General features: G+C 37.1%; 1 protein-coding gene across 1 annotated transcript in view; it reads left to right on the plus strand.

Moving 5' to 3' along the window:
- Positions 1 to 23593, plus strand: part of LOC150081318 (zinc finger-containing ubiquitin peptidase 1-like) — a 114812-nt gene that overhangs the window by 75632 nt on the left and 15587 nt on the right. Inside the window, exons 5-6 of the mRNA XM_090380161.1 lie at positions 12938 to 12967; positions 16679 to 16847. Of these exons, the coding sequence (XP_090236287.1) occupies positions 12938 to 12967; positions 16679 to 16847 (199 nt within the window). The remainder of the gene's footprint in view (positions 1 to 12937; positions 12968 to 16678; positions 16848 to 23593) is intronic.

The raw sequence follows: 23593 nt of genomic DNA on the forward strand, positions 1-23593 counted from the left end.
GACTCATAGTTACAGCTTGTCTGTTTTATGATGACAGTGGGCAACAAATGAGAAGGAATGGAAAGAGAAAGGTTGTTGTTGTTGCTTGGGTTTTATTGGCGCATGAAAGAGAAAGGTCTACGTTATGATATAGTAGTAGTAGTAGTAGTAGTGGTGCCGAGTGGGCTAGCCGGGTGGGTAAAGTTCCTGCCTGGCAACCCAAAGGTCGCGGGTTCAATTCTCGCCTCGGGCTTGGATCAAAGTACTGCAAAAACCTTGGGAGGTGCATTATGGCCACAGAAGCCTATGAGCCAACAACTACCAAAAAAAAAAAAAGTAGTAGTGGCATGTGATGCAAGAAAGCAAGTGTATGAGCTTATGCAGCATGAGCCAAAAAAAAAAAAAAAAATCACACCATTCCCTCCAAATGCCTGTCCAGTTCCTCCTTAAATTTATTCAACCTATCAACTTCCACAACGACAGATGGAAGTTTGTTCCAGCAAATAACCACCCGCTGGCTAAAGGCAAATTTCCGCACAGCTATTCTACATCTGTCTTTTCTTAATTTAAATTTATGCCCCCTTGGGTTCATAATCTGAACAAGTGGAAGGATCCCATCAGAATTCATCGTGCTCAACCCATTCAAGGCCTTATACACCTCAATCAGATCACCCCGCAGGTGCCTAGTCTCCAGCCACTGCAATTTGCAGAACTTAAGCCTCTCTTGGTAAGAGGATCCCTTCATTCCCCTCACCAATCATCGATATATGCATAGTATCAGCTATTTGTTCAGACAAATAGCTGATACTATGATACAAGTAATAATTCCCTACTTGAACTAGATGATATCTTCTGGATTCATAAGGATGATAATGTATGTCTTCAGCCTAAATGTGCTCCACCCCCTAAAAAAGGCGCAAATTTATGAGGATAGACCTATTGTGACTATACTTTAAGATTTATATAAATTCAGTTTACACAAATAAAGCTTATATGCACGTGTGCATAGTTTATAGGAATTCGTCTAGTTTCAGCTTAAAGCAATGCTTTTTTATAGGAGGAACCTCATCTTACACGAATTCTCACTTATGCCAGGGGAGGTGCATGAACCTAGCTCTCGCATGCTTTGACACTTTATTGTACTCGCCAAAACATCAAAATATGCAGAAGTGGTGCATGTCATATTGCCATGCACTTTCTGGAATTTGATTCTGTCATTGTCCTTTCTTTCCATAGTAGAATGGCATGCACCCACAGACTATGGATCTTCTTTTATTAATTATACTTCACTGTGCAGCTATAATAGTTTTGAAGAGTGCAAACCTCTGTGGCAGGATACTGGCCATACTGGTTGATATCCATAGGGTATACCTGTTACAGACCAGAAGAATTTATAATTCTTTGTTTGATAGGGACTTATGGGAGAGAGATTTATCCATTAGTGGTGGCTAGAATGCTCAAGGCTGTCATCACAAAGGGAATAATACTTAGCCCTCTCATCACAGAAGAGAAAAAATGCCCATGTAGTATGGAGATCATCAATATGGAACTGCAGACCATTGGAAAAAGTGTTATTGTCTGGTGAATATGTTCAAAGTTTAAGAAAGGATGATAAGTACTACATCTCAACCTGTAGAGAATTTGTTGATGTCCTTGGTACAGTATCTGGTGCCTTTTGCCTTCAGCCTTAGGCTTCATCAGAAACACTAGCTATATGCTACAACAACAGTGAAATATTTTTATTGACACCCTTTTAGATGTTGGAAGAATCCATGTTATTGTAGAGACTGACTACCATTAAAACAACTTTAACTAAAAAGACTAGAAATGTATCTAATTTCCCAAGTATCTGCAATATTATGATCATAAACCTCCTTATATTAGCTTTAGCATTCATTCAAATGTAAAAGTAAGAACTTTTGGACTGTTAAGCAACTTTATTTATTAGAAAAATGTAATTTAAGTTGATTGGACATTAATATTTTTCACTTACCTTTATCTGTTTTGTAAAATGTTTCATATGTTTCATAAGTCTGCAGATGATACAAAAGTTGGCAGGGTTGTTAATGACAGTAATGGCAGTGTGCTACTGCAATGGGACGTAGAAAATTTGGGCAGATGGGCTGAGAAGTGGCAACTGAAGTTTAAAATTGACAAATGCAAAGTACGGCATGTGGGTAGAAGTAATCCCAGAAAAACGTACCAACTGTGTGGTATTACACTTAGGGTAGTAGAAAATCAAAAAGACATGGGAGTAATTGTGCAATCAGATATGAAATTTTCTGAGAGTGCAGACAGGCTGCCAGGGCAGGTCATGGGGTATCGTCAATGATATACAGGAATTTTGCTAGTAGGAAAATCCCTTTGTATAAGGCAATGGTCAGGCCATGCCTTGAGTACTGTGTACAGGTCTGGCGGCCTCATTTTAGGAAGGATGCAGAGTTCAGTGAGTGTAGAGAAGGACAACAAGATTGGTGAGGGGAATGAAAAGGTGATCTTACCAAGAAGCTTATGTTCTGTAAATTGCTGCACCTGGAAACTAGGCACCTGCGAGGTGAACTGATTGAGGTGTATAAGGCCTTGAATGGGTTGAGCAGGCTCAATTCTGATGAGATTCTTCTTCTTGCTCAGATTATGAACCTCAGGGGGCCATAAATTCAAATTGAGAAAAGACAGTTATAGAATAGATGTGCATAAATTTGCCTTCAGCCAGTGGGTAGTTGATTGCTGGAACAAACTTCTATCTGTCGTTGTGGAAATTGATAGATAAATAAATTCAAGTAGGAACTGGACAAATGTTTAGAAGGAATGGATGTGTGAAATGTGTTTTTTCTTTTGGCTGATGCTGCATAAGCTTGCTTTCTTGCATCACACCTCGATTACTACTACTACTATATCCTTATTTAAATACATTTATGGTGATCTGGTTCATGCACTTGTTATACTTTCAACTTCATAACTCTATTTAATTTATCCTCCAATCAGAATGGGAATCTGTTTACTCTTTTGGCCGCTGTCCTGTCGTTAGCACTGCCTGTTCTAATGATGAATTGAGGCAAAACATTGTTTTTTACAAAGAGAGAAAATATGGTCGAGTTTTATGACTAGCAGTTCTAGAGTGCAAACTTTAAAGAGTAATCAGCTGTCATTTTGTAAGTAAACAAATGAGTGGGATAATCATTTTAAACAAAGGAAAGTTTGCAAAAAAAGGAAGGAAAATGCAGTTTAAAATCAGAAGTGTGTGTGTGTAAATATACACACACTGCTCTACTATTAATATCTGGACACCTGTCTATCTGTAAATAATATATATTTACAGGAAAATTAATAATGTGCTGAATGTAGGTAATATGTTAGGACATCTAGATAGATCCCAGCATTCATGATTTTGTTCAAAACAACCAGTGATCTCAGGCTATCCTATGAAAAACAGTCCCAGATCATCACGTGACCTCTGCTAAACTTCATTGTCAGGATCATACCTCTGGGAATTAGCTTTCCCTGGGCATCTGCCACACCCAGCAACAATCATCAGACATGTTAAACCATGTACCATGACTCTTCACTCCAAAAGCACATTTCCATTGGCCTACAGTCCAAGAATGGTGTGCCTTACTAAGCTAGATGGTGTCTGGCATTAGTTGGGATGATTAGTGGCTTGTGGACAGCTACACAACTGTGGTAACCCATATCATGCTGTACTCATATGAACATTGTCACAACATATATCATGTCATGACAATGTTGACCTGCATTCTGAGTGGGCATGTCTTTGTAGGCTCTCCTGTCATGTTCCATCAGCTTCAGAAGTTTTCTGGGTTGTTTTGCAATGGTTTCAGCACTAGTCTGCTTCTATTTGCAGTTCACATCACCATTCATAGACCCTGGAATCTAATGCCATTGAAATGTTATGTACAGGCTGATTGCTTGTGTGGCACCCTATTGTCGTTCCACACAGGAAGTCTGTTAGCTCTGTTGTTTGTAACGTCTTGCACTTACATTCCTACTATTGTTGCCTTGGAGGCCTGCAAGTATATTTATAGTATCTGATATGTGGTTGCTTGGGTAGGACGTGACCATCTGTCAATGGGGGTGTCAGGATATTAATTTTAGGGCAGTGTGTGTGTGCGAACATGTATTTACCTACTTGGAAGAAAGATTTATTGTATTTATTGAAGCAAGTTTTTTCTAGAAAATCTAGACTGAGAGACATTTTGAAATATTAGTATACATTTGAAAACTGCCAGGTCTGCCTTTTGAACTATGCTGAAAGAATCCTCTCAAGATCTTATTTCCTTTATTTAAATAAAAAATGTTTTCAGATGTCTACTCTGAAAAGGGAGTTAATCTTCAGATGTTGAGGTAGGAGTGTTTTATTGTATTTTCTTATCTGTATATCCAAATTCAAGAAAAAGGGCTAATTAAAAAAAATTAAAGAACAACACCACTGTTGGACCACTTATCAGTTATTTCTGGAATAAATTGATGTTAAGGAAAAACAAAACAACTTTAAGTCTAGTAAAGGGTATATAAAAGATTCACAAGTGTAATATAAAAAATTAAAGAAAAGATAAATATTTTTATGAAGAGACTGTAAAAAATTTTGAATATACTCAACAAAAATCTGTTCAGTTTTAAACTTGATTTGATCGAACTATTTGTAATTCATCGTAAAAGGGTTATTTTAAGCTTAAAAATCTGGTGATGGTACCATATTTAGTTAAATGGTTATTTGAAGTTGAAAGCTATTATTGATTGTGTATAGAGATGAAAAATTTGGTTTTTGAGATCAATTATTACTCTTTACTCTTTCTTTTACAAGAGTTTTTGTTGTTTATGTATCTCACTATTTCCCAGAATGCTGGGAAATTGTTTTATACAGGACATCCAATAAAGGCTTTGTGCACTTTAAAACTACAATAACTTAGGTTCTCTACAAGATAAAAACAATTTGTAAAATGCATTTGGAATATAATTTATTTTACTTTTTATGCACAAAAATAATTACGTAGCCCTGATTTTATTTTTTTAATTTTTTTCAGACAATTTACCTACAAGAGATGCTTCAGTAGAAGAGAAAGTGAACTGTGTTCTCTGGCTAGCAGAGCTTAACTCAGTGGTTTTCAACTGGGGTGCCGTGTAATTTCGGTTTAAGTTACTTAAAGTTATTATTATTTATTTTTTTATTTTTTGAAATTTATACATTTATTTCATTATAAAAAGGTGTACGGTATCCATTGTACCGTATCTTTTTAATTTTGTGGTGATCTATAATTGATCTTTATTTAGTACTTCTATATAAAGAATAAAATTATTATATAGGTATATATTAAAAGGTTGAAAACCACTGTGTTAGGTATTTCTTTTGGCCTAGGGGTGCCGTGAAAATCTACTGGGACACTAAAGGTGCTGTGAACCGAGAAAGTTTGGGAACCTCTGGCTTAACTCCGTATCAGTAGTTAGAAGAAAATTTACGACACATTATGTAAAGGAAGCACTGCACAGAAATTCAATTTCGGACTGGATGAAGAAGTTCAGATATTGGTTCCATTAATGATAAGCCACAAAACTGGAAGGCCTGGATTAAACAAGAAGACTGGCTTTGTTGATGGGCTTTGTTGATGAAGCTTTTCAGCAAAGCCAACAAAAATCACAAAGATAAGCAACTCTGAAACTGAGTGTCCCTAAAGCAACAGTGTGCACAATTCTAAGAGTAAAATTGTATAAGTGATGTTTGTTATAGGATTCAAGTCATCAAATGTTACTGGCAGAGGACTATCCAAGATTAGCTTTCTGTTATGAGTTTAATGAAAACAGTATCTTATCGCTTGAAACTCTAGTGTTTAGCGATGAAGCAAGGTTTTATTGTAGTGACGAGGTTAATAGCCATAATTGTCTTATTTGGGGGACAGAGAAACTACAAGAAGTCTGGGAGCATCAAAGAGTTCCCCTTAAGTCAATGTCTAGTGTGCATGGGAAAAACACACATAATTGCCCATTTTTCAAAGAAACAGTGATTAATGGTGATAGTTATCTTGTAGTGCTACAGGATGATTTTTTTTAATTTCTGAACTAAGAGAAAATTGAAGCTAATACAGTTTTTCAGCAAGATGGAGTAGCTAATCATTTGCTCATAATGTTCTACAATTTTTAAACAAAGTCCATCCAAACAGATGGATCAACAGTGGTGGGCCAATTGATTGTCCAGGTCACTCATGTGATTTGTCCCTATTGGTCTTTTTTTATATGGGGGCATGTTAAAAGTGTGGTTTACTCCTGAAAACCTTGCTCTTTAAATGATCTTTGTACCAGTATCACAAATACAATGAATGCTTTGACTGAGACACATCAGGAGAATGTAGTAGTAGTATTAGTGGCATGGGATGCAAGAAAGCAAGTGTATGAGCTTATGCAGCATCAGCCAAAAAAAAAAACACACCATTCCCTCCAAATGCCTGTCCAGTTCCTCCTTAAATTTATTCAACCTATCAACTTCCACAACGGCAGATGGAAGTTTGTTCCAGCAATTAACCACCCGCTGGCTAAAGGCAAATTTCCACACATCTATTCTACATCTGTCTTTTCTTAATTTGAATTTATGCCCCCTTAGGTTCGTAATCTGAACAAGTGGAAGGATCCCATCAGAATTCAGCGTGCTCAACCCATTCAAGGCCTTATACACCTCAATCAGATCACCGCGCAGGTGCCTAGTCTCCAGCCATTGCAATTTGCAGAACTTAAGCCTCTCTTGGTAAGAGGATCCCTTCATTCCCCTCACCAATCTTGTTGCCCTTCTCTGTACACGCTCAAGTAAATCTACATCCTTCCTAAAATGAGGCCTCCAGACCTGTACGCAGTACTCAAGGCGTGGCCTGACCATTGCCTTATACAGAGGGACAATCACCTCCTTCTCCCTGCTAGCAAAATTCCTATATATCATTGACAAAACCCCATGACCTGCCCTGGCAGCCTGTCTGCATTGCTCAGAAAACTTCATATCTGACTGCACAATTACTCCCAGGTCTTTTTCATTTTCTACCACCTTAAGTGTAGTGTAGTACCACACAGTTGGTACGTTTCTCTGGGGTTACTTCTACCCATATGCAGTACTTTGCATTTGTCAAGGTTAAATTTCAGTTGCCACTTCTTAGCCCCTCTGCCCAAATTATCTAGATCCGGTTGCAGTAGCACACTGCCATTACTGTCATTAACAACCTTGCCAACCTTTGTATCATCTGCAGACTTCGAAATTAAGCCTGATATACCTTCATCAATATCATTGATAAATATACAAAACAACAGTGGACCTAACACCGAACCCTGTGGGACTCCACTAATAACATTAGTCCAAGAAGAGCAGCCCCCATTGATTACCACCCTCTGTCTTCTCCCACTTAACCATCCTTTTATCCATTGTAGCAACTTACCCTTAATACCATTCTGCTCCAATTTGTACAATAGTCTTCCATGCGCAACAGTGTCAAAAGCTTTCCTGAAATCCAAATATATGATATCAAAATTATTTTTTGCATCCAGTTCCTTTGTAACCACATCATAATATCCTATCAAATTTGTCAGACAAGACTATCCCTTAACAAACCCATGCTGTGTCTGAATTATTGCTGCAGTCTTGTCTAGATGATCCTGCAATGCATCTTTAACCAGTGACTCCATTATTTTACCCGGAACAGAAGTTAAACTAACTGGTCTGTAATTACTCGTGTCGCCCTTCGATCCCCCTTTATGAATTGGGGATACATTTGCACATCTCCAGTCCGTGGGAACCTCCCCTGAGTCCAAGGATGCTCTCATAATTATGGCTAAGGGTTTGCTTAGTTGCTTTGCCGCCTCCTTTAATATAACTGGATAGATCCCATCCACCCCAGGTGCTTTTCTTATGTTTAACTTCAACAATATCTCCTCCACTTTGCTTTCAGTTATTACAAAATCATTAAGTATCCTGCTACAATTTGATATCCTTCTGCCATTTTCAAACCTTAATAATTCCTCATGTGTGAATGTAGATGCAAAATACTCATTCAGTTTGTTTGCTATCTGAGCAGGATTATCAACAGTCGAACCATCGATGTCAGGTGGACCAATCAGATTCATCCCCTTCCTTTTAGAGTTTATATAAGTAAAGAAATCCTTGCTGTTTTTCTTAGCATCTTTTGCCAATTATTTCTCGTAATCTGCCTTCGCCTGCCTAACCTCCTTTGTGACCTGATTACAGACTAGCTTATATCTGCCATAGTCTTCTGAGTCGCTTGATAATTTATATGCATCCCATGCATTTTTCTTCTCTGTTACGAGTCTTATTAGTTCATTTGATAACCATTTAGGCCTAAACCTTGAGCAGTATTTCTTAATAGGTATGAAACTTTTAGTAGCATCCACGATTAATTCCTTAAATGCTTCCCACTTAGAATTTACTGTTTGTAACATCGCCAGTTTATCCCACTGTACAGAATTTAAATACTGTCTCAGACCATCGTAGTCGCCTTTACGGAAGCAAAAACCCTTTCCTTTATCCCTGATGGTAATTAAATCTTTAAGTAAATCCCACATCAGTACACTGTGATCACTGCCACCTAGTGGTTCCTTTATCTGCAAATTCTTAATACACAAATGATCACTGCTGATAACCACATCAAGAGTATTACTTTCTCTGGTTGCCTCTCGAACATGCTGCTGCAGAAAACAATCATCCAATAAATCCACAAAAGTCTGACTAGTGTGTGAGTGACCAGCCCACAAGTTCCAGTCAATATCTGGGAAATTAAAATCCCCCATTACTAGCCCACATTCCGATTTACTAGCCCACTCTATTTCTCTGTACAATTGTTCATTGTACTCATTCGAGTTATTAGGCCTATAACACACTCCTACTCTTATTTTTGGCTTTTGCAGTGCTTATGTCACACCAAACTGACTCAACAGTGCACTGTTCATCTATATCAACTGTATGCACTTCTTTTGATTTTAAGTTTTTCTTAATTAACAGCATAACACCTCCTCCCTTTCTATCCTGTCTATCCTTTCTGTACACATTGTACTCCCCAAATTCCAGCTCAGCATTCCTTATATCTGTGTGACACCACGTCTCTGCTATCCCAATAATATCCGCCTTTGATGTCTTGACAAACACTTCAGATTCATCAAATTTATTTACTATACTTCTAGCATTGGTATACATGCAAGCATACATGCTCCTACTCCTATTCCTAGTCACCCTAACACATCCCATATACCCACCTATTTCAGGATGACTGCCATCCGTCCCTGAAACCCCCAATACCCCACGCTCCAGGTCGCTACTTATCCTAATAGAAGTTGTGCAAGAATCACCTTCACCTCTGCCTACGGCTACTGTTAAACTATTAGTCCTTGTATCCCCCCAAGCTATCAGTTTTCCGACCCACCTAACACTGCCTCGATGGCATCAGCAAATATTCTTGCACCCTTTCTATTTAAGTGTATCCCATCCCTATAGAAGCAGTCTCTCCTGTTAACAAGTACAGTCTAGGCTGAGAAAAATTCTAACCCTTGAGCCTTGCACATTTGCCAGGGCCGAATTGATCGACAAGGCTCTCATCATATACTCCCTTCTATCATGTCTGGGCAGAATTGCCGACACTTTCAAATTCAACCCTAATTCTCGGCTTTTGTTCAACAGTGACCTGTACTTGTTAAGTAATTCTGCCGGTCTCCCTCCTACTCCTAATATCATTAGTGCCAATGTGTACAACTATATCACCTTTTGTGCCCTTAAAAGATGATATCCCCTCTACAACGTCATCAACCTTTGCCCCTGGCAGACAAAACCTGGTCCTGTTCCACCTATCCTTTTTACAAAGCATGTTTCACGTTTCCCTGACAATAGTCTCCAACAACTACTAGTTCCTGAGGGACCAGCGCATTCTGCCTTGTGGGTTGCTGCTGTGTTGCATGATGACCAAGTACAAGCTGTGGCGTTGATGTGGACAGCTGAGAGCCTGATGGGCCCCTCAGTTTAGATCTTTCGAGGGCATCCACCCTGTCCTTCAAACTCTCATATAGGCCCATAACAACGCTGAGTTGTCGCCTGATTTCCTTACACTCCTTACATCGCGCACACACAAAGACATCCCCCATGGCAATATCATGTTCTGTTCCAGAGAGTTCGGCAAACATTTCACAAGTTGCACATTTTTTAAGGCTGTGATGCGTTGGAGAATCGCCCCCCCCCTCAGTTCTCCCGAGTCACAGCACTCCTGCCACTTTGTTCCCGTTGCTTTGCTGCTCTAATTTGGGGCATGATACTTTAAATTAATAAAATCAATAGATTAAATTAATTAAATGTCAATACTACGCTATCTAATAGAAACAGTGAAGCGTATTACTCTATAAATTATACGTTAGAGCTACCTAACTACCTCAATTAAAAATTTGAATTCCCTACCACTATATACAAAAACAATGGCTGCAAGATTCGAACGAAATAACGGTTTTACATATATTAAGTATTACGTATATCTACAAAAACTGTTTATCTAAATTAAAATAAAAATAACCAGCGTAACTATAACTATAAGACTACTATTAAGTACAATATAAAATAACAATTATGTAAATAAAAAGGCAAACACTTATCGTTTTTTCGGAACCTGCAACTGACAGCTGTAATTTTTAAAGAGTCAGCGCCCTCCCGAACGTTTTTATGGAATTGCAAAATTATAGTACTACACTTTGTGTTAGTAATGATGGAGGTTATGTTGAATTTTAACAATCTTATGATTACATACCCTAAAAAAAAGTAGAATAAATTACCTTTCCAATGCATTTTACAGATTGTTTTTAATCTCATATAGAACCTAAGTTATTGCAATTTTAAAGTGCACAAGGACTATAGGACACCTTGTGTTGATAATCAGGATTTGTATGAATAACAGGAATTAACAATGATTGCTTACACCATTGTGGCTAACAATGCAAAATTGATCTTGCAGGTCCTTTAAGCATTAACATGACCATTGCCCATGTATGTATCATTGCCTATGAATGGTTGTTTTGACTGCCCTATTACAGATTGCAGTTATTCAAACCTGCATTCTTGTCAGGTTTGAAGCCAGTTTAGAGGCAAGAAACCTTTAAACAGTTTGGACAGTGTCCTATGAGAGCTTTTGAATGCATTGCTGTGAATATCATAGGAACTACTTTTTCTCGTAAGCACTTGCCACTTGCTCAATTTGAAAAGTGATTTTGGATAAACACTTCAACCCCTCCTAACTTTTAATAACAACCCAGATGGAACTGGAGATAGGTCCACCTGAGTCATTATTAAAATAGATTCATCAAAGAGATATTTAGCAAAATCAGTGAACATCATGTAAAGTCTTTGGATATTTATTTACATCAGACAACCTTTTGTTATAATATGGCCATCTGTTGCAGTATGCTTGAAAAAATCATTGTTCATTCCCCTTGGACATATTCCACCATTTACATATGATATTTCTAGCATCAATCCAGCAACTGGATATGAGAACATAGAACAGAACTTAGAGCAACTCACAGAAATGTTTAATGAGATATCAAAAAAGTGTAGTGAAAACAGTGCAAAGATGTATTAGAAATTATTTAAACAGGATTAGAAAGCTTAAATCTATGAGAGTAGGTGATTTAATCTTACTGAGACATGCTGGAAAAAGTTCTTTCAGGATAAAATTAAGGTCAGAGGTCCTTTTAGAGTTAAGCAGGTGGCAGGGTCTTAAAGAGAATAGGTGGTTGACAAAGACAGCATTAAAGTTTTTTGTTTGGGGGGGGGAGAACACGACACTAATTCCTGGTGTGCCTCCGTAGCCAGGTGGGAAGGAGCAGCAGTGCGTAGCATATGCTTCTTGATTAGACCGGCGTTTGGGCCCATCACCACCAAATACGGAGGATGCAGAAAGGTCAAGGAATGACCACCGCATATTCCCGGAGCAATATGGCCTTAATTGCTAATGCTCCTAAAAACCAAATAACAAACAAACAAACACTAATTCCTGGGTTCTCACTAAAAGAAATTATACAGCAACAAATCACAGAGAAAAATCATGAAGAGGACACCAGAACGCAAAGACCCAGTGATTTGCGAGACAACCATATCTCAAAAGGAAATTTAAGGTTAGAAAATCAAGGATTTGAGTAGAATAATCAATTGAACCCCTGCCCTTTGACTCATAGTAGAGGATCATTTACTCATGGCATTAGGAATAACTCTTTAGAAGAAAAAAGTTTCATTACACAAACTAGGCCACAAATGGACCAGGAGCATATACAGCTAGACATGGGGATTTCTAATTCCCCGAAAATGATGCCAGTGATGATGTTAGCAGGAGTTGTAGATACTAGTTCATGAACCTTCGTCACATAATCATAATCTGCATGATAGGAATAGTATGTGCCACCTTCATGTCCATGATGCAGAAGTGAACATTAATAGTTCTAGTGGGGAAAAATGCTTTTTTTCATGTAAGAGAAAAAGTTATCCTTTGTTTTTATATTTGTTGAAACTGTTAATTGTTGTGTGCCGAGATATGCAGTTGCTGATAATTTTATTCAAAATGAATAAAATTCTCTCAAAATAAATAACATATCAATTAGCAAATTAAAAAAACTTTTGCATAGGTTGCTTATCTTAGTGTGCAACAATACAGAAAGTAACAACTAAATAAATATAGAAACAGAAAGGATGCCCTTTCTGTTAAATGCAAAAAAAAAGTTTTTTTCTTTCTCTTATCAATGTTGTTCATTTCTTTATTATGACATCTGAAGGCTGTCTTAGTACACAGAGGCTTCCAATTTTGATTTAAAACAAAGTTTGTAATATTTTGTCTGATATGTGCAGTTGTTGGCTATAATATGCTGTAATACTTTCATAAAAATATATATATTTTTTAAAATTCTTTGAGAACATTTTTAATTTTTGTTTCAGTTATGGGAATGGGTCTTCCAATATTGATAGGTAAGTTTCTGTGTTAGCTAATATAGTGCTTAATTTTGTAATATTTTCAGATTTATTGATAACCATGTGCCTTTTTTGCACTAGCATATCCTTACTGTTTTTTAAGGGTTTTAATGGTATAATTCTGTTTGATTTTTTTTTCGTTCTTATTTTAGAATATAATTTCTTTATTTTTTAAAATAAAATTCAGAAAGATTCATTGTGCAAACGAATGGGCTATTGTGGCAACAAATGATGAAATTTTTTTTTTTACTTTTTGATACCAAGTAATCAAAAAAAATTCACTGTAGGTTTATTTATGTATTGTGAGAGAGAAAGAGAGAATTTTAGTGAAGTTATTTTTATTTTGTTTTTTTTAATTAGATTAATACTTTTTTATAGTGCATGATTTATATTAATTGTTATGATAAGGAACGCTTTAAAAATGCAGGATATTTTTATTTTTTTTTATCAGGCACTCCAACGCGAACTTGATATGAAATGAAACAGTATACTCCATCCTTAAGAGATTATAATTTAATTTGTTTGCATGAACACATGCTTCTGTCTTGTTACATCAACTGGAAAGAGGTGCAGTTTCTTGATATTTTTTTCAGTGCAAGACACGTATCAAAGTTTATTGGCATGACAGCTATTAACAGGATATGTTATGATAGAATTATTATGAGAATTGGTTGTAAATTTTGAATTAGGTTTTTTTTTTTTTTTTCTAATATCAAGGAAAGATTAGAAAGCTCAAAGTAGAAAATCTAATGCAAGAGATTGGAAAGCTGGATATACTTATTTTTAATAGACAAAAGTTGTCAAGCATTCCAAAATCTGCACGGAATGTGAATTTGTGAAATTTAGCATTGGCTTTTTGGCCTTTGAAATTTTATGCCCAGAAAAGGTGAAAGATTTTGAGAACATCAGCTTGTCTCACAGAACTTAATGAGATGTGTTGAAGAAATTGCAGCTGATTTAGAGGACAGCTTAGCAAAATAATCTTCAAAATTTCATTAATTTTTGCTGGCTATCGACAAAAATATCGATATACCAGATTCAGCTCAACTTGCAATTTTTATACATGGAGTTGATAATGCTTTCAGTGTGACAGAAGGTGGACAAAAGCTTTGCCATCAAACACTAAAAGATGCTGTTACAGGAAATGATATAATAATAATGTTCTTGTTTATACTCCTCAAATCACCATGTCGGCAGAGTTTACAATAAATCAATCAATACAAACGTTAATGTTAATCATTAGCTCTCAACCATAGCTAATTTAAACAATTTCTTGATGAGCTTGAGACTGAATATTGAAGTCTTGTATACTAGTGTCAGGTTCATTGATTGAGTAAAGGAATAATGCTACAATGATTTTGTAGCTTTAGAGAAGAAATTTGTACCTTTATGGAAATGAAAGGCAGATTGTCCCAGAACTTAAAAGTAGTGGCTGGACTCATGATCTTGCATTTCTCGTTGACATTACATCCCATTTAAAGTAATCTGGATTTGTGCAACAAGAAAAGCAGTTAATTCATGAACTGTATGCTCACATCAAATTCTTTCAAAGTAAAATTCAGATTTTGGAAAGAGTTTAGGAGTGGTGGCACTTACAATTTCTCTACATTAGCCAATCACAAGATGTTTGAATATGTTTTCTGTGCTGATGAGCTAATGGCCACTGACAAAGAATTTAGTTCAAGATTTAAAGACTGAAAGAAGTGGATTTAAACCTTTTTTCAAATCCATTTAATGTACATGTCGAGCTGGTGAGAAAGGAACTTCAGATGGAATTAATTGAACTTAAGAGTAAATAACTTCTGAGACAAAAATTTCACGATTGTTCTTATTGTTCTTTACTGCAATGTTACACAAATCTCCCAGTTCCTCAAATCGATTTGAGGAACTGGGAGACTTTCCAAAAATTGTAGAATTTATTAAGAAGCATGCTTCAACGTTTGGGAATACCTATAACTGTGAGAAATTGTTTTCTCGAATGAAAGTTGCTAAGTTAAAAACAAGATCAAGATTGACTGACGTACATTTTGAAAATAATTTGCAAGTTGCAACATCTAAGGTTCCCCAAATATTGAAAAATTTGGTAAAAAAACATTGCAACACCAAAATTCTTACTAAAATTTTATCAGTACAAATATTTTTTTCTAAATTTTTTTATCTACAATTTTAAATGAATAAAAATAATTTTATTGCTAACTTGCAATCTTATGTACTGGAGGCTCTTTTAGTTTTGTTTTTTTACTATCCCCCAGGCTCCTAGAAGTTTGCTGACAGGAAGTGAAATAGGAATATAATAATTTATTACACTATACAAGTCTACAATTTAATAAATTACGTATCATATTTTGTTTATTTACAGATCTATTTGATGTTTAATTATGGAATTCGGTAGAAAATTAGTTAGGGCTGCATCCCATAGCCATGCTGTGCAAATCTTGCATGACCTGCAGCCAACAAAAGGTCTGTGCCTGGCTTAAATGGTATATAAAAAAAATCACATCTGCTGTTTAGTTTCTCTTTGCTGCACCTGTGAGGTGTACAGGTCAAAGATATAAAATTTTTGAGTTTTGCAACACATCAAGACAAAGTGAATCAAATGCAATTCCCGATAATACTTTAAACTACAGAATTATGAGTTTCTGCCACTCTCATGCCTAAAAATCAAAATTGTAAAAAAATTAAAAAATTATTATTATTTTTATGACACCTGAGCTTGTTGCTTATATCTATCTTCTGCAGTTGAAGTGTCCGTGTTCATGGGCTGATTTGTTGTTTATGTAGATTCAAATAACCCGGAATAACCCCTGAGGGGGAACTCTACTCCCTCTGTCTTAGGATGGCTAACTGTAGCCTCAGTTGAAGAGCACTTTAGAAATTCCTCCTGTCATTGATATGGAAATCAAATTCAGGCCTCTCCAAATGAGTGGAAGTTGGCAGTTTATCGTTTATTAAGTTGCCATGGAGACAACCCGGTTTTGCAAGTTAATTCTGGCTCCTAAAGTGGGCTACTTACAAATACAGACTTTTTCCACAGCCAAGAACTACTGCTAGCCATCTCATGACTCCATGATGTAATCAGTTTTAAAAGATTCACACCCACTGTCAAGATGTTTAAGAACCAGATCACTTTGCCTGGTGCAAGTGGCACACTAATCATCTTGTTCTGAGGACCAAACCACTGCTTCACTTAAATCAGGAATTGCCTCAGATTCTTTGACCATTCCATCCCTGGACAGGTAATGCCATTTATGCTACCAGTGCAAAACCTTAGAATAGACTTAGATAAATGTTCTTCTAATCCTGTATACCATTGTTTTCTCCCTACTGGATCCCCATGCTCCTTCAGCAGTAAACTTCACTTTCTTTGCCAGATCCCTAAAATGATCGTTATGAACTCTCAAGTTGCTAACCACACACTACAGATCTTAATGGGATTTGAAGACCTTTTCTAACCCCCTGACTGCTGTGCTGTGCTGCTCTTCACAAGCTGGGGACATATCTCTGAACACACTTATCATGTTCAAGATAAGTGTGTTCAGAATTAGCCTTTAATCTATTGATTGATTCTAACTCAGCTCTGTTGCTTGAATGCTCCTCACACTCATTTGCTATTTGCTATTTGATTTCATGATATGAGGAAAACGTTGGTGAAGCAGTGTATGTTTCACCATCTTTCTGCTGTATAATAGTAAACTTTTTTTGTTTTAGGTAAATCTGTCATTCCATCAATATCAAAACTGCAAGATCTGATAGAGAGTGCTTGGAGGCAAGGTTTTGATCCTCAGGGTTGTGAACAACTTGGTGGAAGGTTAACAAATAGTAGAAAATGGATTGGAGCTACAGAAGTTGTAACATTTTTGTCTTCATTTCATATACGGTAGGTTATTTTTATTATAAAGGTGATGAAAATTCGTGCTATTTTTGATTGTATTAAAATATGAACTTTTCATTGTTACATTCCTTGTAGACATTTTAAGAATAATTTTGATATAAATAAATTTTTTTTGATAGTATATAGAAATATCTATAAAGTGATATTGTCTCAAGTGTGAAGTCTGTTCTGGTTAAGATGGTTAATTTTTTAAAAGAGTTGTCTCTTTTTATAAAATATTGAAACTTAAAAAAAAAAAAAAAAAAAAAAAATGCATATTATAGAATAGAACCTTCAGTTGAGTGGAGAAAATTTACTTATTTGAGTGTCATCTAAAAGGGTCAATAGGAATTAGTCCCTTCCCTCCCCTCCCAACCAGAAACGATTAAACAGATAAAAATCAATGTAAATTGTTAAATCAGGATGAGATACCCTTTGTATTGTACACAGTTCAAAATTGTCCCTGTTGTATGTGTATTCAGAACCTTACAACAAATTTTGAATACCACATTAGTAAAAGTATAGTGGATTTGCCACTCATCTCCATTTGAAAAATGCTGAAGGTTTCATTCTTCTTCTTCTAGACCAGTGGGATTCTTTGTTAAAGGTTTTTTTTTTTTTTTTTATTAGAGTTAGCTAGTTTTAGGTAGAGGTGCAGTACCTCCCCCCCCCCCAACACACACATGCAAATTGGAATACATTGTTTGTTTATAGACACAATACATTGTGTGTCCAAAAAGTATTTGGACACTGCTCCACGAATATTGTGTGCTGTTCCAGAAGTTTCCTGAGCATGAATATATGCATAAACAATACTCATGCACAATATAAATCTGTTGGGTCTACCTGTAGCATCAGTATGTGAAAAGCCAATGGAGCTTGTGGATTAGAACTACAGATTTTCAACATTGTATGCTGGTTGTATACTCTGACAGTGACTTTTTTATGCATGCAACTGCAACTCATCTGCACCTCCCAAAAACCATTGTGGTGGATGTTATTCAAAGAATGGTTGATATATCAATGAAAACAAAGGCTGGATAGTCTTTCAAACTCAAGGTGTTTACTAAACAGTACAGAGGGTAGATCATACCACATGCATGCCATCTGCTAAAAGCATCACAGAGCTAGTCTAAGAGGACACAGAAACATCCACCAGTATATCAACCATCTGTAGGGATCATCATAGTCTAGGATTTGGTGATCATCATAGTCTAGGATTTGGTGATCATCATAGTCTAGGATTTAGTGATAGGACAGCTATGCACAAGTCCACACTCACAATCAGCAATGCAAATGCTTTTGGAATGGTGTCATTTCTGACATTCATCAGATTGAGAAGAGTGACTAATCTTACAACACAATGTTTTGTTTCGGTATGGACTTTTCCCTGTGTGTGTGTGTGTGTGTGTGTGTGTGTGTGTGTGTGTGTGTGTGTGTGTGTGTGTGTGTGTGTGTGTGTGTTGACTTGATTGTGAAGTTTGTTGGAGGCAGTTTAAAGTTGTGGAGTTATTTAGACTGTTCTATTGGTGGTAGTACTTGAAATCACAAAGTACATGACATACTTGAATTTTTTTTTAGCCAATTATGCATTGCCTACACACCTTTGCAGTAGTGGACCTGAGCTCTGCCAGTATCAGTACAACAATGCACCATACCATTACGGAAAGGGTCATACAGGACTGGTTTGTGGATAAGTAATATCAAAAAATTGGATTGCCCTTTCAGAACTTGAACCTCAACCTCACTGAATGTCTGTGGTATCAGCTGGAGCACTGGTTAGTCTGTTGCCAAACTGGCCCTGGCTGCTGCTTTGTAGCAGGAATGCAGGCTAATTCTGGCTGGCACTTACTTGAAGTTTGGTCAGGAGGGTTGAGACTTGTATAATCCAAACAGACCCTGCAGTGCCCTAGGTTTCTGAATTAAAAGCCCTTTTTTGCAACTGCTTATATAGTGTGTCCAAATACATTTTTCTTCTGAAATTTTTTGTAATGTTCATTGGATAATTTTACCCTGCTGAATTTATAACTAACTCTCTCTTTCTCTCTTGAATATACTATTTTGCCAAATGAAAGTATATAGTATACCTTTTATTTAAAATAAGCCCACATTATTTTTCTTTATTCACTTTGATATGGTAATATATTGCTTATCAAATATTTTATTCTTGCTTCCTTAGTCTGTGTATAGTTTTTGACTTCATTTGCTGATGTACTATAAAACCAGAAGATTATTAACTTATTAACTAGCATCAGTAGTCCTTTGGTTGAAGTAGAAAATTCATGTCTATAAGACTAATTGTTGTGTCATTTTTCTAGAAATAAGAAAAAATGAAGGGAACAGAGATTGAGTACTCTTAAATGTGAAACTATTTGAGAATGTATTGAGCAAAAAGTAGGTCTTCTACTTCAGTTTTTTCTTGATTAGGCTGATAAAAGGATTCAGCATGGAATCGAGAAACATTGCCAGTTATCAAGTAGTTATATTGGGTGAGAGTCTTAATGTAATATTTTGTACTTAATAAAATTTGCTTGTTAACAATGGTTCAGTTCCATTAATACTACTTTGACAGTAGCCACTGGCAGAGGTGAAAGAGATTCTTGCACTGCTTCTATTAGAATGAGCAGAAGCCTGAAAAACAAGATGCATGGTATTTCAGAGACTGCTGGGAGCCATTGCGGTACAAGTAAACACATGGGTTGTGTTAGGGTAGCTAAGAATAGAAACAGGTGCAGGTATACTTGCGTGTACACCAATGCTAGGAGTTTAGTAAATAAATTTGATGAATTTGAGGTATTGCTCAAAACATCGAAGGCAGATATTGTTGGGATATCAGAGACGTGGTGTCACACAGATATAAGGGATGCAGAACTGCAATTTGGGGAGTACAACGTCTACAGAAAGGATAGACAGGATAGGAAGGGAGGAGGGGTTATGCTATTAGTTAAGAAACACATAAAAACCAAGGAAGTGAAGCCATTCGACTTCGCTGGACAGTGCAGTGTGGAGTCAGTTTGGTGTGACATAAACATTGGGAGATCAAAATTGAGAGTAGGAGTGTGCTATAGGCCTAATGACTCTGATGAGTATAATAAGGAACTGTACAGGGAAATAGAGTGGGCCAGTAAATCAGAGTGTCTTATAATGGGAGATTTTAATTTCCCAGATATTGACTGGAATTTGGGGGCTGGTTACTCACACACTAGCAGGACTTTTGTGGATTTATTGGATGATTGTTTTCTACATCAGCATGTTCGGGAGGCAACTAGAGGGAGTAATACTCTTGATTTGATTATCAGCAGTGATTCTTCATGCATTAAGAATCTGCAGATAAATGAACCACTAGGTGGCAGTGATCACAGTGTGCTGAAGTGGGATTTACTCAAAGAGGTAACTACCATTAGGGGTAAAGGGAAGGGTTATTGCTTCCGTAAAGGCGACTACGATGGACTGAGACAGTATTTAAATTCTATACAGTGGGACCAACTGATGATGTTACCAACAGCAAATTCAAAATGGGAAGCATTCAAAGAACTTATCTTGGAAGCTACTAGGCTTTACATACCGACTAAGAAATATTGTTCAAGGTTTAGGCCAAAATGGATGTCAGATGAACTAATGAGGCATATGGCAGAGAAGAAAAATGCATGGGATACATACAAATTAACACATGACACAGAAGCCTATGATAGATACAAGTTGATATGCAACCAAGTTACAAAGGAGGTTAGGCAGGCGAAGGCAGATTACGAGAAATCCTTGGCAAGGGATGCAAAGAAAAACAGCAAAGAGTTCTTTACTTATGTAAACTCTAGAAGGAAGGGAATGAATCAGATTGGTCCACTTGATATCGATGGGTCAAGTGTTGATGATCCTGCTCAGGTAGCTAACAAACTAAATGAATATTTTGCATCGACATTCACACATGAGGAGTTATTCAGCGAGGGGAATGCCAGAGGTCTATTCAACTCTAGCAGTAAGCTACAGAATCTTGAAATAACTGAGAGTAAAGTGGAGGAGAAACTGTTGAAGATAAACACAAGAAAGGCACCCGGGGTGGTGGGATCTATCCAGTTATATTAAAGGAGGCAGCAAAGGAAGTAAGCAAACCCTTAGCCATAATTATGAGAGCTTCCTTGGACTCAGGGGAGGTACCCATAGACTGGAAATGTGCAAATGTGACCCCAATTCACAAAGGAGGATCAAAGGCTGACACAAGTAATTATAGACCTGTGAGCTTAACTTCTGTTCCAGGAAAATTAATGGAGGCACTGGTTAAAGAAGCACTGCAGGATCATTTAGACAAGACTTCAGTTATAGCTCAGACACAGCATGGTTTTGTTAAGGGGAAGTCTTGCCTGACCAACTTGATTGGATACTATGATGCAGTCACAAAAGAACTGGATGCAGGGAATAACTTTGATATTATATACTTGGATCTTAGAAAGGCTTTTGATACTGTTGCACATGGAAGACTGCTACACAAATTGGAGCAGTGTGACATTGGAGGCAAATTGCTGCTATGGATAAAGGGGTGGTTGAGGGGGAGAAGACAGAGAGTGGTAATCAATGGACACTGCTCATCGTGGACTGATGTTATTAGTGGAGTCCCTCAGGGCTCAGTGTTGGGTCCATTATTGTTTTCTGTATTTATAAATGATATTGATGATGGTATATCGGGCTTAATGTCCAAGTTTGCAGACGATACAAAGGTTGGCAGGGTTGTCAAGGACACTACTGACACTATGCTGCTGCAACAGGATCTGGAAAGGTTGAGTAGATGGGCTGAGAGGTGGCAAATGAAGTTTAACATTGACAAATGTAAAGTACTACACATGGGAAACAGCAACCCCAGAGCAACGTATCAACTCTGTGGTACTACACTGACAGTGGTAGAGAATGAAAGGGACTTGGGGGTGGTTGTGCAGGCAGATATGAAGTTCTCTGAGCAGTGCAGACAGGCTGCAAGAGTAGCTCATGGAGTATTGTCAATGATATACAGGAATTTTTCCAGCAGGGATAAGGAGGTGATTATTCCATTGTATAAGGCGATGGTCAGGCCACACCTAGAGTACTGTATACAGGTCTGGAGGCCTCATTTCAAGAAGGATGTAGAGCTGCTGGAACGAGTACAGAGAAGGGCAACAAGATTAGTGAATGGAACAAAGGGGTGCTCTTACGAAGAAAGGCTTAAGTTTTGCAAATTACAGTGTCTGGAGACTAGGCACCAGCGAGGTGATCTGATAGAGGTGTATAAAGCCTTGAATGGTTTAAGCATGCTCAATGCTGATGGGATTCTTCCTCTAGCTCAGAAAAATCATCTGAGAGGGCATAAATTCAAATTGAGGAAAGACAGATGTAGGATAGACGTGCGGAAATTTGCCTTTAGCCAGAGGGTGGTTGGTTGGTGGAACAGACTTCCATCCCTTGTGGTGGAGGTTGATAGCCTAAATAAGTTTAAGGCTCAGCTGGACAGGTATTTTGAACGAACAGAGGGGTGAAGTGGAAGTGGGTTTTTTTTTTTTTTTTTTTGGCTGATGCTGCATAAGCTTGCTTTCTTGCATCAAATGCCTCTACTAATGCTAATGCTAATGCTAATGACAGAAGGAAAAAAAGTGTTGAACTATCATATGTGGTATATTGTATTGCTGTACAGGTTGCTCATCATTCCATACTGTATGGGTTGCTTATCATTCCATAACTTTTCTGGCGCCTCCGTAGCCAGGTGGGCAGGAGCAGCAGTGTGTAGCACACGCTTCTTGATTAGACCAGGGTTCGAGCCCGTGACCACTAAATGTGGAGGATGCGGAAAGGTTAGGGAATGACCACCGCATATCCCTGGAGCAATATGGCCTTAGTTGCTAATGCTCCTAAAAACCAAATAACAACAACATAACTTTTCTTTTTATACTCTAGGTTGACCACATAAGGTCAGAGGAATTAATTCCATCTATCCAAGACAGAAATGTTTTTGTTGGCAAAAAGTGGACTTGCTGATATTCCTAGAAGGTTAGACTCTACTTATCTTTAAAGACAATTTGAATGAATTATCTCCAAAGATGTGAAAAAAGCTTAGGGTTATTCAAAACTTTATACCAGACTAGGTGTATTATCTCTTGCTTTGCATTTAATTGTTTTTTTTATACTTTGCAAAGAGTAATATGAATGTTAATCAGTTCTGATTTTTATGTATGTATAGTTCTTCCTGGAATATGGAACAGAACTTCCACAAAGAGAAATTTCAGCAGCTCTTTCTCTGGTTTCCATGTTTATCAGAATTAAGCCATGTCATGGTTATGATAAAAATGTAGAGGTCCATGAAGTTAATGGTCTATAAAGAAGTGTGATCACACCTCCACTGCCATTACAGCCCCATTTAATACATGGTAGCACCATACACACGTGAAATGTAATGAAAGATTGAGATGCTTTGTCATCTGAAAGATACAATCAGAAGAAAAGACAAGAGAAATGATTTTGAGGTGACTGAATTTTTGATGCATGGCATTGCACGTGCCCACAGGTCCACTTTGGTTAAACAGTATCTCACTTATTATTTTAATGGTACAGCAGCCTGTCACTGATATCCATATTGTACTTTTGTCTGTAGTTTTCACAGATTTATTTGCATGCTGCGCAGGCCGAAAAACCTAGAATAACTCACAATAAACCTGAAAATAGTTTACTGCATTTCTTGGTGGAAGTAATTTACCTGCCATGGTGTATGACAAGTATTAATTAGTTATCATTAA

This window comes from Mastigoproctus giganteus, chromosome 8 (genome assembly GCF_048544385.1).
Source record: "Mastigoproctus giganteus isolate SK-2022 chromosome 8, ASM4854438v1, whole genome shotgun sequence".
Lineage (NCBI taxonomy): Eukaryota > Metazoa > Arthropoda > Arachnida > Uropygi > Thelyphonidae > Mastigoproctus > Mastigoproctus giganteus.